Source organism: Notolepis coatsorum (genome assembly GCF_963971535.1).
Source record: "Notolepis coatsorum genome assembly, chromosome: 13".
Classification (NCBI taxonomy): Eukaryota; Metazoa; Chordata; class Actinopteri; order Aulopiformes; family Paralepididae; genus Notolepis; species Notolepis coatsorum.
This window is the reverse complement of record NC_140177.1, coordinates 115,379,732-115,397,544: the sequence shown is the minus strand read 5'-3', so window position 1 is coordinate 115,397,544 and position 17,813 is coordinate 115,379,732. Positions and strand designations below refer to the sequence as shown.

At 41.6% G+C, this 17,813-nt stretch overlaps 1 protein-coding gene across 3 annotated transcripts in view; it reads left to right on the top strand.

Moving 5' to 3' along the window:
- The first annotated feature begins 204 nt into the window (after positions 1–204).
- The window catches only part of slc39a6 (solute carrier family 39 member 6), a 52,163-nt gene continuing 34,554 nt past the window's right edge, over positions 205–17,813 (top strand). The window contains exons 1-4 of one of the 3 annotated variants that reach the window (XM_084327318.1): positions 205–308; positions 1,584–1,787; positions 8,673–9,336; positions 10,426–10,582. In XM_084327318.1, the coding sequence (XP_084183444.1) occupies positions 271–308; positions 1,584–1,787; positions 8,673–9,336; positions 10,426–10,582 (1,063 nt within the window). In that variant the 5' untranslated portion in view covers positions 205–270. Of the gene's footprint in view, positions 357–778; positions 838–1,583; positions 1,788–8,672; positions 9,337–10,425; positions 10,583–17,813 lie in introns of those variants that run through there. The other 2 variants (XM_084327319.1, XM_084327320.1) reach the window with 2 other exon arrangements.

Here is a 17,813-nt window from a genome sequence, read left to right as displayed (position 1 = left end):
TGTATTGTACCAATTCTGCAATCTGTTAAATAAAGTTTTCATTCATTCATTCATCCATCTGGAAAGACAGGTTCCTTGGATTTGCAGCAAAGAGGCTCTCTCTCTACAGTAGTCTATAGAAATTGCTTGCAGCATGGCACGGCCACGTTGTCACGTGTTTCCAAAAGCCCAATCACATGCTTTGTATTGCCATCCTAATAATGTCTTCCCCCAAGGCATCTCCTTCAAGTAACGTTTCTCTTTAGAGGCTACTGTTGATACCCTACGTCGATGCGGGCCGCAGCATTGCTAGGAAACAACGCTATAAAGTAAGGTTACACATAAACCGGGGGAGGAATATAACGACTTTTACGACTGTAAGTAATTTTATGGCGTCTTATCTTGCTTTTACAGAACGCGCGCGTGCCTGGTGGGCTGTGTTTAGTTTCCGGTTAAGTGTTGGTTGGTTGACGGTCCCTCTTTGTGTTGCACACGGCACCGAGCTGTTTACAGTGCAGAGTGCAACACACTCAGTCTGCGTGTCGCTACTAATGTGTCGTTATGTTGCCCAAGACACACGGTGTAGCTAGTCGTGTTATCCGCGATGCCTTTTATAAATGGTCGTTAGCAGCGGTTAACACACCGGCAACAGGCCCTGACATTCCCCGTGTAAGAGGCCCCAAGGCCCGGTGTTCTGTCAAATCACCGGCGTCCCTATACGTTACGCCGCATTATATGCCATAATGTTTAGTAGCAATGCCCTGATAACTCGTAACGTTACCATCATGTGGCATCAATGGGGGACCCTGGTGTAAACAAGACGAACGTCTTTCTCTGGTCTGCATCCCCTTAACAATTGTATGTACTGTACCCATTCTGCAATCTGTTAATAAAGTTTTCAATTTAATCAATCAATCACGTACACTTAACGTTATCTAGCTAAATACGCTATTAAGTTAGTTAACTGAGCAAGTAAGTTATCCCTAAGTAAGGATTGTGAATCTTGCTAACGCACCACGTTATCTAAGGTTAGCCGACGATAGTTCACTAATACTAGCCTAGATATCAACGTTTTAGCATCGTGTATTTTGTCATTCATGCACATTTGCTTTGCAGTGTGTTCAGCCGGATTGCTACAATGTGCAGATATTGTATTGTAATGTATGATAGCCATGTACAATTATACGGAGTATACCGTATTTATATTGGCCATATCTATATATATTTATGTATCCACACCTGTCTGATTACATACCTGTATACTATCTGTCTATATCCCTTACCTACTCTTACTAGTTATACCACTGGCCAGTATGGCTTACTACTATTACTTACTACCATAGTGTATAATTATCACTGTACATAATAATACTGTAACACTGTACATGCATCAAATTAGCATTATTACTTGGTAGTACTCGTTTATATATATTCTGGTTTAATCACTTGTATATTGTTATTGCACGTCCAATTTCTTTTCTTTTTACTGTTCTTGTGCTGTATGATGATTGATCACCATACATTTTAATCTAATCTAATACAGGGGGTGCTGGTCTATAATGGTTACACCTTACATGATTCCTGAACTCTATTCTGTTTTGCAGGGGGATGATGGATACGAGGTGGAGAGCTGCCCTGTTGTACTTCTTTGCCCTTTGTTTAACATGCTCAAATGGGAGCAGTGGTCCTGAGTGCAGCCCTGCTACAGCAGAGGCCAGAAACTCCAGGGGGGGGCTTTTGCCTTCTGTAGTTGACACCCAGAAGGCAGAGCGCACCCAACGACAGCATCTTGAAGCTCTCTTTAACCGGTAAGTGTTCTATATCAATTCATAGTATTCCATTGCAGACATCTTAATAATAATACATTTTATTTGTAGTGCACTCTACATTTCACGATGAAATCTCAAAGTGCTACAGGTTAAAAACAAAGCAAAGTTAAAGCAACAGATCAAATAGACATGGCTAGGGCAATCCCCAATACACAAAACAAAGACACAGTGGAGTTAGCCAAATCATATTTATTTATAAGGCCCGACAACACACGTTAATGTCCCCATGGGCCGTACAAGTCTTCTTTAAACAAGTCAAGAAGAAAACATAACAATAAGTCAAGAACAGAACAAGAACACCATAAGGTCCAACAAATTTAAAATGAATGCAAATAAATGAAAGAAGGCCAAAGGCCAAAGGCTCTATTAACACATTGGTTGCCAGCCGGATATGACGATTTATCGCTTGGATGCCACCACGTTAATCAATGGGAAGACGAGCACATTTGTGAACGCATAAACTATATCTTAAAGTATAGTGTCTTTAAAATGTCTTTTTTCAGTGTCTAGCATTGTATTATAGTAATAGGAGTTAGTATCAATGTGTCTGTGTCTCTAAATACCATATTGGCGGATTGCCGTCATTCAGGTCATTCATTTCCTGCTCCATTTAATCAGGTCGTTCTGATTTGACTCGCATGGTGACATCACGTGGCGCTGGGGAAGCGGATAGTGATCCGATTGGCTCTGTGGTTGGAGCCAATGCCCGCCCACAATCTACCTAGAGCAGACCAAAGTGCAGTGACTTAGCCTAACGTAAATAATATGAGCAAAACACGCAGGCCATGTGCTGTTCCTGGCTGCAAAGCTGCTAATACGTCTTTGCAAATTTTTCCTGAGGATGTCATGCTTTGCCAGCAATGGACCAAGTTCGTTTTTGGATTTTTGCAAAGACGAGGGACTTTATGCTTCCGTGATTTCCTGACTGTTGCTAAAGAAGAAGGGAACTTAGCCTGTAAGTCTTTGAGACCGAAAGAAAGCATCGAATCAGTAAGTACATACAGTACGTCGTAATTAGTTAATTAGCAGTAGGACCTCGTTCATTCATCCGTTTGTGTATTACGGTACCCTTACGCGTGTGTGCGCCAAGACAGTCTAACATTAGTGCAAGCACTGTGTGTGTGTGTATGCGCGCGCCAGCGTTTCCGTTAGCCGGTAATTACCGGTATTTGACTGGCAAAATCTGTTGAAGTCCGACATATTTAATCTCTCCGGTCATAGTGTCCGGTGAAAATAGTTCCCTCTGGGCACAGTTTGATTATTTGAATTGTATTTGGATGGGCTGGAGTTGGGTGGCCTATGCGATGAACGAAACAATCATTGCGTTTGTTGTCGTTGCTTCGCTCAGCGAGAGCTTGCTGCTGGATTTGCGGAAGGCATGCAGCTGCAGACCCACAGAACCCACCAGCTTTGCTGGCACAGTGCGGTCCCCAGACCTGGAAAGCTGCTCTGCGGGTCTGCAGCTGGATGCTTCTTGCAAACTAACTGCGGCCGGCTCGCGCTGATAACAGCTTTCATTGTTGGACCGGCTGCTTGGTGGAGCAACGATGAAACGAATGTAATGAATCGTTCGTCGCATGGGCTATTTAATTTTGGCCTGTTTTGGTACGGTTCGGGTGGTCAAGTTGTGCTTGGAGGGAGTTGTGACCATTATGACCAGCACCAAGTCGTTGGGAGGTGGATATATACATCACGCAAACCCACGATAATGTTGCCGTCTCTCTGCAAAATTTCTCAGTTCTTCGCTTGATATAATTAATACAAATGTCCAATATAACGGAATTCGTTAGCTCATAAAAATGTGATTATAACAGACTGCTGTTTAGTGTCGGACCGACTGCCCACATACACGGTCTATTTTATTTCAAGTCAGCAGCAGCACGGAGTATCGAGGGACTTATTTTATTTGGAATATATTAATGACTGTATACGCAAAAGTAGCCTATAGTTTTAAGTAATAATATTATAAATCTACATGCCTTGAGGATGACATTCTTTATTCAATTGTTTTAAAGCTCAATAAACTATGACCGGAATTAATCTCATTTGTCCGGTAGATTGAAATCTTGCAGGTCACGGAGACCGGCAACAATTGTTTCTAACGGAAACCCTGGCGCGCGCGCGTGTGTGTGTTTGTTAGACGGACTGAGAGAGCAAGCTAGCTTAGCTAACGTTCTTAGCTCTGTGCTTTGTTGTATATATTGTAGACCTACTTGTGTGTATTGCGAATGAATGATTATGTTCCTAACTAACGTCGTTAGTACAAGTGCTGTGTGTGTGTGTGTGTGTGTGTGTGTGTTAGATGGATTGGGAGAGCAATCTTATTCTTCTGGGCATTTGTTTTCCCAAAATCGTATGGCATGGGTACCTGCTTCGGTGTCATCCCTTTGTGGATTGTATTGTATCGAAAACGTATGCTTGAGCCATATTTGTTTGTGTATTAGGTTCACTTTGGCGTTAGTAGAGTAGTATGGCCAGAACTATTTGGTGGGTGGCTGTAGGGCTGGGCGATATAACGATAACGATAAATATCGCGATATATTTTAATAATCGATATCTAATATCGAAATTTAAAAAAAAATCGAAAAATCGTTTTTTTTCTTTTTTTTTTTTACCTGCAACAGGGCAGTTTTAAAACCAGAGATAGTGGACAGACTTGTCTTTCTTGCCTGCAACTTAAAGTAATGGCTTTGCTTGTCCAAATGACAATACTGACCAAATTCAGATTTCTTTTTCTCTTGTCCATTTATTTTGTTTGCTTTCTAATTTAAAATACATTTTGAAACCGTCTGTACACAGTAGGCTATGTGTGCTAGCAGAACTAGACTCCAGTCACGAGTCACAGTGCACATGTGCGGTGGTTTGTCCACCAAAAAAGTGCCAAAAGATCGAAAATAAACTAGCAGAGCCAGAACTGTTCAACTCCTCTGGAGCCACAGCCAGCAGAGAAGCCGGTTTACTTTAGCTTTTAAACCAGCTGCAGCCTGAGAACTGGAGTGTGAGGGGATGTAACACTAAAGATGGCGGCAATGACAAAGAATTGCTGCAAAATAAACATACATCTGTTGTTAAAAAAAAAAAAAAAAAAAAAATTATACTTATAACAATTCGATAATTATCGATATCGAGAAATAAAATAAAATTATTATATCGTTATCGCGATATGATTTTTTTCCATATCGCCCAGCCCTAGGTGGCTGTCACTCAAAGCATTCTGCTAGTATGGGCGGAGCCCATCCAAAAATAGCCTGAAGTCCTGAGGCTGGAAAATGGTGCTTTTGAGTACTTGATAAGAAATATAAAACAATGCATTAAAAAAAAAGAAAAGAAAAAAAAAATAACTTACAGATGTGTTCAATAGACTCACAGGAATTGTGTAAAGGTGCCCAAATAGTGCTAGGAATAGCAATGCAGGTCCCCTTTAAATTGGGGCTATGTGTCTAATACAACCGTCGCTTATCAATTACTTGCTTGCAGTCAACATGTACGAAACGGATTGTTTTTTCATCAGTACATTTCAGTTTTATACCGTTTTAAATACGCGTATAGTTTCGGAGAGTTCTAGTAATTTCAGTACTGCAATACACAAAATACGTTGTCATTTCCCGGCTGATTTATGAATAGTTTTCAAATAAACGCTAGATTATCGAGAGTATTTGTGTTCTTATGCACGATACAAAAGCGGGCTGAAAAATCATTTATTCGTGCCGCGCTCAGCGCCTAACGCCACACACACACACACACACACACACACACACACACACACACACACACACACACACACACACACACACACACACGTTGTGAAATCTGTGAAAAACAACTCTGATTAACCCAAAACTGGTAACATAGATTCCTTACCTAAGATCAGATGTTCTGCAAAAAGATGAATCCAATTCTTGATCGCCATTCCAAATATTGATCGTGTTTATTGATCCAACGTTATAGTCTGAAACGCATAATCCAAGCTGCTTCCAGCTTCGCCAGTGAATCTGGTAACACGACACTGCTTGCCAGAGATAGGAAAATCCTGGACCGGAGTATTTCTCTGATGCACTTTTTCACTCAATCCAATCCAATGATGTGCATTACCATCCAGGAGACGATAGGGGGCGGTATTTTCCCTTTTCGAGCTCAGAGCCATTCCCAATGATAATGTCAGGCTGGACGGATGAAAAATTTATGGATATCGCTAATAAAAGAAATAACGATTAAATAACGAGAAATCTCGTTATTGGCAACCAATGTGTTAAAACGTTTTTTAGGCCTAGTTTCAGACATCTTGGTTGACTTACAACTGGTAATTGTAACCAACTACCAGGTGATTGTCATTGACAACCGTAGCCATTGAGCTGTGGCATTGCGCCATATTGGTTGGCAAGACACAGGAGAATACGATGAATAAGTGTCTACGTCTAACGTTACATCCTTACCCATCAGCTAAATATACTACAGTTAGAACTGATGGAAAGGAACTAGGGGTTTGTTTAGCCCCTTTCGTGACTGTGATGCACCGAGTGAATCCACAGGAGTTGCTAATAAACATTTAAAATATTTTTTATAAACTGGTCAACATTGCTCAAAACAGTATTATTTCCGGCGTTGGCTGCCTGGTGCGCCTGCGCTGTGATCACAGCGCATGCGCATCATGCACCCACCACCGGAAATAATGCAGTGTTGACCAGTTTATAAAAATTATTTAAAATGTTTATTAGCAACGCCGAGCTTTCAAACCATCCCGTATCTCTGTCCGAAACCCTTGTGCAACTGTGAGTACCTTTGAAATTCCTCTGTGATACTTGTATAACGAACGGTTCGGCCAGAACCAGTCCTTCATGGTAAATCTACTAGGTTGGTTTCCTATTGAGGAGCAAGTGACTGTGGATTCACTCGGTGCATCACAGTCACGAAAGGGGCTACTTTGTTGTGAATCAGGCTTTCTTGACACTTTGACACCAACTGAAGGAAAGAGATAGATCGATCAATGGATAGATACTTTATTGCCATTTCAACACATGGTTGATTTGATTTGTCTCTGTGCAATGCTCATTTCAGCATAAAACAGTGGGCGGAAAACATACAATATAAAAACGTACAAGAATACATACAATGCAATCCCTGAAGTAGAAGAAGTATTTCACAAACACTTTTAAAAAATGCAACAGTGCTACAGTGCATAAAAAGAGCTTAGTGCTCCATTTTAAAGTGCATATTGCCTTAAAGTGCCTGTCGGCTAGTGCTAGCCCTTATAGTACAAAGTGCCTGTGCATTAGGGCTTGAGTTCAGGTGACGGGACAACCTGCTCTAATAGAGTAGTCTGCTCTAATAGATGCTATCTCTGGCTCCACCTCCTGGTGTTAATGAGGTAATACACACTGCCCCACTTCTGCCACAGTAGCTTAATTGAATGCCTTTTGATAACTCTGCCATATAAACGGCAGATTAGATTAGTCCTCTATAAAGCCCAATTTTTGGCACATTCAGATGAGGGAGCTACAGAGCATTGTACGTAGCCCTCAACATCCTTGATAAAGAAAGGTGACTGCACAGCATCAGCTGAACCCCAGTCTCAACCTTTCTGCTTGGGAGAAGTGTACCATCCACTTTATAAAATAAAAAAAATGCCTTAGTATGTAATAGTATTGCCAGGTCTACATGTAATGGAAAGGTGTCACTAATGGCACTAAGGCTATGTTCAGATTGCCAGCCCAAATCAGTTTTTTGGCATATCCAGATCAAATCCAGATTGATTTTAGAAAGTCTGGACAGCAAAAAAAAACACATGAAATCCAAGCCACAGTTGGAGGTGGTTTGAATTTCAATTCCAAATGGGATGTCTACATATGCGTCAATAAGTCTGGACACTCTGGCCACTAGGGATGGGACTTTCTAGCAAAAGTGCTATTAGAAAATCTGTGTTTCATAATATCGAATATTCGCCCCCCCCCCCCCCCCCCAAAAAAAACAATATGTATATAAAAACAAAATGTATATTATTTTTATTTTTATTTTTAAATTTGTTTATCAGCTGACCGACATTAAATCAAAATGACACCATTCACCATCGTAGCCTATAATAACAGCATTGCATTGGCCTATCAACCGGCTTTAATAAACAAACAGAGACAGTAGCATGTGCATCTTTTTGATCAATTAGGCTATGAAAATTAGGCTGCCTCTAAATATAAAAAGGAATTAAATTAGAATGTTTGCTTCAATTAAAAAAAAAAGCATTTTATAAAAAAAAAGAAAAAAAAAATATATATATATATATTTTTTTACAAAACGAATATTCGATTGTAAAAAAATTGAATCGATCTTAATAACAGAATGACTATTCGAATTTTCAAATATTCGGTCCCATCCCTACTGGCCACTCATAGGATTTCAGTGTATTTTGCATCACTCGCAACGTCAAATCCAGAGTAACGGAATTGCACCTGAGCGGCTAACGTTAACTAAACAAATAAATTTTTAGAGTTTAGTTAAATTTGTCGAACAGCAATAACTTTACATTATTAACGTTACATTTCATTACCTAATGTTACCAACTCTGTAGCAAGTTGGCTAACTTTAATGTTAGTAGCGTTCCATATTGTTGGCTAACAGTTAATAGTAGCTAACTAGCTAGCTCAACTACCGTTAACAGTAGCTAACATTGTTACCACAGCAACCCATGCAGATAGGTTGGTGATGTCCGGAAACACATCCGATCTGCAAATGAACACTGTGGACAGTTAAAGATTTGATTTGAGAAACAAATCGGATGTCCCTGCAGTCTGAACAAAGCCTAAATAAAGCTTATATGGCCTTATATGAGCCCTGGTGATATTTAATGAAGATGTATTTTTTTTAATCCAATAGATATGGGGAAAACGGCACCATCACTATAGCTGGCCTGAAGCGACTTTTACAAAGCGTAGGGCTAGACCGCATCAGGAGCGTGATGGTGCAACACCACGAACAGCCCGGGGAAGAGACCTCCGAGGGCCATGGCCATGCATACCATAATAACCACCACCATCACCAGCACCATGGCAACAACACACACAGCCTGAAACACGCCCACTCTGAAACCTCGGAGCCTAAGAAATTGCCCACGGCCCCTAAGGAGCGGGACTCTACCACCGGGAAGAAGGCGGAGAACTCGGACGCCCATTACAACCTCTACGACAAGAGGACCACCACCACCGCAGTGACCGCAGCCCCGGAGCTGAGCACCACTCCGTCATACACCACCACCGCAGCCCCGGAGCTGAGCACCACTCCGTCATACACCACCACAAACTCGGTGACGAAGTCGGAGGATCGTCGAAGGCGCAGGGATGTCGACAGTAACCTGTCCAGCCCGAAGGTTATTCCCACAGCTCTGGACATGACACGGGTCAGTGGTGGACTGGTCACTGAGGACCACTCCCAGCTGCCCATGGTCAGCCAGGAGGGTGACTATGGCCATGACGATGATCACGACCACGGCCATGATCACGGCCAAGATCATGACCACCAAGAAGTGCTGGAGAAGGCAGAGGTAGGATTGTGCATCCTTTTGCATTGCACCTAGACCACTTTTTCACTGGCAATACCGATTCAGAGTGCAACTATCCCGAGTACAACTATCAGCCTATCGGTCCCCATCCATCGATTTCAATTAACAGTATAGACATAGACCATCAAGATTGGGCTTATTGGCCAAAAATCTATTGAGATATATAATAGTCTATCTTTTCTCCCATTAGAGAGATCTAACATGCTTCTAAATGCAGCAAATAAAGTAACATTTCTTTGATTCATGAAACATATGTCCAACCCTTGTCTATGTAGGCTTTAGAGGGCCACGGTTGGTTGGTAATGTTGTTACAACATTATTTAAACTTCAGTATTGAGATAAGATAAGGATTTCCAATTCCACTAACGTATACAACTGCTTCAGAAATCGGTAGTCACACTCCAGCAGCATCCTCAGTGTTTCTGAGGAAATTTTCCTCTTGTCAGAATTAACATTTGCATTGAGTTAAAGGTTAAGTTGTGAAGTTGTAATGATGAATGAATGATTTTTATTTCTGTCTTATTTTACAAAGCATAGAACATTTATAATAAAAAAAACTACCAAAAAGGTGTAGGCTGAAGCCGAGGCTTATATTGCCTACCCTTTTACATTACATTATTAATAAGTAAAAAAAAAAAAAAAAAAAAAAACATAATTCAGTAAGTTTAGCAAAAACAAACGTTTACGAAAGTTTCATAATTTTAGTGTAGTTTATACAGTATTATACAAAACGTATATACACATTCTTTTTTTCATGCTTTTAATAGTTGTTATAAAATATAGTTAGGATTATAATAAGGTTTTATACGTTTCACCTTATATTTGAATAATTTCTTACATGTATGTATCGAACTACCCATTTTTTATTCATTGTCACAGTTATTCCATAGTTTTACCCCTTTATAGATATACATCTACTTATATTTGTCCTTGTCTTTGTGATATTGAAGACACAAGTTCCCCTGAGTATATACCGGCTTGATCCCATGCTTGCTGGTTTATATCTAGGGGTTGGATCCTAAAGTTCTTGATTATTTGTTGTTTCATTGTTGCCCTGGTCTTCTCTCCCAGTGCCTCAATGCTTCCACCATCCTCGTATCCCACGGCATGTCCAGGGAGACGGTGCTGTCTCTCAGTGACTTCCACTACCTCTGCCCTGCTCTCCTCAACCAGATCGACGCCAAGTCCTGCATACTGCACGGTGACCGTCATGAACATGGAGGGAAAGGTGGGAACAAATGTTTTTAATGCAGTGGTGGAAGAAGTACACAGTTCCTTTGCTTAAAGGAGCACGCCAACATTTTGGGAAATTAGCTTAGAAGATAAGATACCAGTTTCCTCTCTGTGCGTTCAGTAGAAAGCTATCTGGCTGCACGTTAGCCTAGCTTAGCACAATGAATGGAAGCGGACAGTGCCGGTTAGCCTAGGCATTGTCCAACTAACGCCTCTCCCGAAGGCTAACCGGCACTGTCCTGGCTATGGAACCGCAGTGTTTTCCAGCTCATACCTCTATGCTGAAATATTGGAATATGGAATCTTGCAACCACTAGAGAAAGATTTGAGTACACAAGTTCAACTCAAGTTCAGACCTCTGTTACTCTATTTCATTAGCACTAAAAGTGATTTCCCTTTTTGCATTAGTAACTTCAGAATGTTATCTTTCAAAAGAGACCAGGCTCATGCATGTGCTATAAGTATAAAGATAAGCTTTTGCAAAAAAAAAGTATGCAGTCCTCAAGTTCAAAGAAAGAAATGCCACTTTTCTGCCTGCCTGTTAAGAGGTTAAGTAAAAGCAAATACCCAGATACAATAGTACTCTAGTATAAGTCAAAGTCCTCCATTCAAATTTCTACTTCTAAGTAAAACTAGACAAGTATTTGATATTGAATGTACTAGATTAGTATAAAAAGTAAAGGTATACATTCTACATGATCAGGGCTGTACACTGCGACGAGATGATCGCAAATTGCCCCTTAATTTGGTCGTTGCGATTGGTAAATAATATTTGGGGGCGGGCTTGCGAGTAGTGATTTTAACCCTTGCATTCACATTTCACTCCTAAATTATCCAAGGCGTGTGATGACGCCACTCACGCGAGCTGAGCACTCAGGTATGATCAGCGGGGAAAATCGACTGAGTGAGCACTCACTCTGATAGACTGTCTGATTTAGCTATGAAGAAAAGTAAAGTTAGTAGTATTGCTTCATATTTGAGCTATAGGCTAACGTTAGTGTAGTGGTCCCGACTGTAGCAGGGACGGCGGAGCTATAGGTTAGTGTAGTGGTCCCGACTGTAGCAGGGACGGCGGAGCTATAGGTTAGTGTAGTGGTCCCGACTGTAGCAGGGACGGCGGAGCTATAGGCTAACGTTAGTGTAGTGGTCCCGACTGTACCAGGGACGGCGGAGCTATAGGCTAACGTTAGTGTAGTGGTCCCGACTGTAGCAGGGACGGCGGAGCTATAGGCTAACGTTAGCCCATTTCGTGACTGTGATGCACCGAGGGCTAGGCTAACGTTAGTGTAGTGGTCCCGAGTGTAGCAGGGACGGCGGAAAATCGGTCAAAGCGGACTCAACAACACTAGTTCCATTCGTGAGGAAAGGGGGTGGGTTATATTGACAACGCTTGACAACAGAAGTTTAAACATAACTTCATATTTATTGGTTATTAGTTTCTGTATATCATCCACTTTCCATCTCCGTGTGTTAGACTCTTCCTGTTTACATTCGAGTGTGATGTCATCACCTACGGCAGCTTAGACGATCAAAACGCGAACCTAGAACGAAACCCAAGGGGGGGGGGGGGGGGGCTGGCTCCCTCGTTCGTTCTTTCTCTCGCCCCCTCTCTCTCTCTCGCTCTCTCTCTACATTCAATGATTTAAAGTAGCCAAACGTTACAGACAGTATAAATACTAACTGGATAGTTGATGATATAAACATTTTATTTCATTATCTGAAATATTCTAAAATCATTAAGTCTGCTATAAGCCATTATCCCTTTGTGTGTGATTATTATTTTCTCACAGTAGTGTGTGTATATATATATATATATATATATATATATATACATGTGTGTGTTTCGCTAAAGTGGATAGAAAACACAGTACTGTGCAAAAAAAAGGCACCCAGTTTTTATATAAATGGTCTTAGATGTAAATAATTTTTTTTATTAGTGTGTCAGTAGACTACTCTTAGTACATTTTCATTAAATAATTTTTTAAAGCATCTTCATGGTTTAATAATGCAAACATATGTTGCAGGGACTTATTATAATCATCATATTGGCGTGACTGTATGCATCAAAGGGTTAAATCAAGCATTTTTAAGTGCTTTAGAGGAAATGTCAAAATATCGCGATATCATTTAGAGGCCATATCGCCCAGCCCTACTATAATGGTAAAATAGTTATTTAAAAATGTGCCCCTAAAAAATATTTTTTGCCCCTAAATTTCTCATTTAGGGGCAAGTGTGCCCCTAGTGAAAAAGCTTAGCGTACAGCCCTGATGATGTTTGTGTATTCCAGTGCATTCAATCATCGATCCATTGACCTCTTGAAGTGGTATGTGGTTCAGTTATGTATCTGATTACATCGTCTTGAAGTGGTATGTGGTCCAGTTATGTATCTGATTACATCGTCTTGAAGTGGTATGTGGTCCAGTTATGTATCTGATTACATCGTCTTGAAGTGGTATGTGGTCCAGTTATGTACGGTATCTGATTACACCCTCTTGAAGTTGGCAGGCTGCAAATTTATAAAAAAAACATTATCTTCCATAAATCTTTGCCAGGTTTTCTATCCAAAATGCTTTTCTTCAAAGCAACTAGTAACAGATGTTTTCAGATAAGTAAAAAGTACAATATTTTGTTTTAAAATGTAGTGGAGTAAAGTACAACGTTCCCTAAAACGGCATTAAGCGGCATTAAGTTTGTCTGTAAAGAGATCAAGGGGGCCAGAGTAAGAGAGGAAGGGAGAGAGGGTGTCTGGTAGGCAGTTAACTAGAATTGGGACAGTTGAGGCGTTAATACGACGGCTCATGTAGGATTCTACACTGTCTGGGCGAGAAACCGTCAGATCAATTTGAAATTTGATGAGGTAGTTGTTGTGAAGGGCCAGATTAACATTGACAATCTACGTTTTATTGTTTTATATAACATGTATATTATTTATATATATAAGCTATATCCCTTTAAGCCTCCGTTTGAATCATAGCATTATTCGCTTTCCTCATTGGATAATGCCCTTGACGTCGGCGGCGCCTAGAATCGCGCCCCTGAGACAAGTTCAAAGACGAGTCTGGACATGTTGGGACATGCCTGGGGCCAGCGCATTGATCCCAGACAAGAGCTTCGGCTGCGCACTAGAAAGCCCTCTAAGTATATATATTGTGGAGGGCGCAAACAGTAGCAGTTCGGCGTTCATCAGTACAACGGTGAAGTTCAACCTAATGCAGTAACGTGAAGTTCGTCCGGAGTAATGCAACAGCAGTAGTGGAACCTAGCGTGTAGCAGAGTCAAGTTCGACCTAACTTAATGTGAAGTAAAGAGTCGTCATTTAGTGTGAATCGTATTACAGCAGTTTGTTCGGTGTGCAGCATTAACAAGCAGTTCGTTCGTTTAGTAACTAGCGTGAACCTTAGCAAGTGTGTGTGGACTAGGGATGGGTACCGAATTCGGTACTTTTGAGGTACCGAACCGAAACACGTCGGTACTACCGAGTATCGAATCAAGTGAGAAACCGGAAAAAATAAAAAAAAAATAAAAAAAATATTTTTTATTAATTTTTTTTTTAAATTTTTTAAAAAAAAAATTTCTTTTCATGTCAACGTTCACACGCACAATATATGCTTACCTAGGATTTGACTTGATTCAACAACAAAGCAGTCGGAGCAATGACAAGCCGAAAACTGTCGAAATTGTAGTTATTTGAAGTTTGGATTTTTTTTACGACTGAGGTAGGTAAATTAAATTTCGACAGTTTTCGGCTTGTCATTGCATTACATTTTTTTTTATTTTTTTTTATTTTTTTTGAAGTACCGAAAAAAGGTACCGTTGGGTACCGGTATCGATTCACAGGTACCGGTACCGGTATCGGTTCAAATGTGAAAGGTACCCATCCCTAGTGTGGACTTAAAGTAATTAGTGCCAGCACACGAGGTGGGCCTAGTAGCAGAACTATTGGACATGTGCGCATTGGAACCTACCGCAGCGATATTGTAGAACCATTATTGGTTGGATTATAGTGATTGTGGAAACGTAGTACCGTGGAGAAGAGCATCGTTAATACCCTCGTCGTTTGGATTTAACTACCCTGAAGATTCTACATCGGGCTAGCTTCGGGGACGAAGCTGGCTAGCTATCATCATTGCTATCGGGCATTGGATTACAGCTATTACCTTGCTGCCGAGCACTTGGATTATAAAGACCGGATCCGTATGAGAACCCCTTTTCTTCAAGTGAACAGCCTGAGTATCCGTACATTCTTCCTTCCTCTGGAGCTTACAACTCTGGGAGGATATCACCAGTCTCCATCTGTACCCTCGTTTTGCCCCCCTATATTGCCATCCCACGCCAGGCGGCGTCTGGTCTAGTATACCTAGCCTAGGAATTATTCATTCCCACTGACTTTGCTACTCTCTGACTTTCTAATATCATTCGCCATAAAAGAGCGACCCAGTAATTAACACTTTGGCTGCCATGGGTTAAATTCATTATCAACCATAGGTTGCCGGCTCTATTTGTCTATAGAGAAAGTCCCCTTCTTTGCAGGGCTATAACTTTTTAAATTCTATTGCTACATTGCCATTATTAGGGCCCATTCAAAGTCCTATATGTATTGTTCATTGTGTAGCAACGTTAAACTTTTTCATTCACATATTCATAGTAAAGTATGGTCTAATGTATAAGTATGTTTTCATCTCTTTCTGCAGCTTTCTCCAGAACGTGATCTATAGCCCCAAATACATTATATTGATGATGCAATACAGTTTTATGGCAATCAGCGCGATATAAAAAATTCCAACTAGACGTACTTCTAGAAGTTACTACACGTCATCTGATGTTGACCGGATGGGCTAGGGGGCGTTTATAATTCCGTGGGCAGCGTTATACCAATCATCTAATGTGGGTCAAATGTTGATAATAGCAGTTAGTATCGAAGACGGTAATTTTACACGCTAAAACTCACCCCAGTCTCCGCGCGCCGTTGGGCGATCATCGTAGAGTAGAAATTTTACCATTATGGGATGTCGATTTACCCGGTCCATCTCCAGCTTGTATAATGGTATATACGTCCAAATCATGTTGTTTATCGAGTTATTGGCAATCGATCGCTATGTAGTGTGTCGAGATCGAGCCTCGGGACCTATAGCGAGTGCCCGGAAGTAATACGGCCGACCAGCACAACCTCTACGGCACTTCCTGTTAAGCGATTGCGCCGATCGGCCACCAGATGGCGCTCCTGAACCGCCAGAGAGCTCAGTGGGTCCTCCTGGTGGATCTCAGGCCAGCGGAGGGGAAATATGAATCCGATCCCAGATTTTTGAAATATTGATATTAAAGACGCTGTAAAGCGTCTTCGGCAACTTGAGCATGGCCGGGAATGACGTGTTTAGGCGTTTTCCGGCAGCCAAAGTGTTAACAGTTGTATCCTCTGCATAATAATAAATACTGTAAATGATATTTCCTTGTCACCGTGCCGTCTATTCTGAGTGTCTGCCATAATTAACTGTACTGTCTGGCAAGTAATAATAATAATAATAATATGTAGTAGTGGTTTAATCTATCACAATCTTTAATACAGTCAGGGTTTTGTAACCCCTCAGTTACAGTAGTGGTCTGAGAGAGCAGGAACATAGGGGGAGACGGTCAAATTTGACACAGTGAGACCGCGGGCTAGGACTAGGTCATGGGTGTTCCCACCACTGTGAGTGGATTGGTCAACGATTTGAATGAGACCGACAGAGTCAATGATGTCGGTAAAAGCCTTATTTAGGGGATCTAGAGTTTTGTTGGAATTAATGTTAAAATCACCAACAATTAAAATGTTATCTGAGCGCATAACGAGCTCAGAGATGAAAGTTGAAAATTCATCTAGGAAGAGGGTGTAAGGGCCTGGGGGGCGGTATAGGACAGCCATTACAAAGGATGCAGTGGAGGTAGGAATCAGACCGCCACACTTTCTGTTGGGTGGAGAGGGATGCAACAGGAGCACCTCAAACGAGGAAAACTTACAGTTTGCGTCGGATGTAAAGTTATGCTTAGAGTCGTAAATTAGAGCAACTCCGCCTCCTTTTTTGGAGGTGCGTGCGATGTGGGAGCTACTAAAATTAGGGGGTGAGGCCTCGATTAAGGGCAGAAAGTCATTAGGTTTAAGCCATGTCTCAGTGAGGCCCAATAGGTCGAGACTATGGTCTGTTATCAGTTCATTTACCAAAAGAGCTTTGGTTGGCAGAGAGCGGATGTTGATAAGGCCAACCTTCACACACTCTGTATACTTAGCAGCGCGGTTTTCAGCCATGCGGGTCGGTTTAATCGCAATTAAGTTGGCATGGTTTATCGCACAAGGACGAGCTGGGTTAAGTGGAGCGTAACGGGATATTCTAGTTTTGATTGGGTATACCGGTTTAAGGGTAGAGATAGAAAGAGAGGAGTGGGGAGCCTGGTGGAGGAGGGACCGAGCAAGAAAGGTATAAGGATTGGCAGGCTCCATCGGTTTAGCATGACTAGCAGGCTCGCTAAGAGCCTGCACCCTGGCATGCTTGTGGGGTGGCTGTCAGCCCGAAGCTATAATCTTGTCTATATTGCGAGATAAGAGAGAGGCGCCTTGCATGTTAGGATGCACGCCGTCCTTTCTCAGCAAGCCAGGGCGCCCCCAGAAAGAGGACCAGTTATCCACGAACCCTAAGCCCTGTTCTTTACAGTATTTTTCCAGCCATCGGTGTAGAGAAGCTGTCCTACTCAGGAACTCATCATCATGCCGGTTTACAGGCAGGGGGCCAGAGAAGATTACTCGATGCCGACTCATCTTTCATACCCCTAGTATCTACACTGTATGTAAAAGGATTTTGTGCAGGTGGGTGTTACTTATTATTTACTTAACCCCATTACGCCGGCTGGCGCATAGGGCAGCAACAAAGTTTCTCCATGAATGAATGAATGAAAACTTTATTTAACAGATTGCAGAATGGGTACAAATACAGTACGGCTCAATACACACAATTGTTTTTTTTTTTTGTCCACTTTTTCTCCCATTTTCTATATTTTCTCCCATCCCAATTTCGTATCATCCAATTCAACCCTCCCCTGTCACGAACGCTGTTTCTTGCCTCCCACAAGCCGGCTGCAATGTGGACTAAGTCATACATAGCACAAGTCCCCTCCGGTACTTGAGGTAACAGCAGTCGCATCTTTTCACCTGCGCAGCTCGATCTCTCAGTGGCGAGGAGTAACGCGTGGGAGGCTCA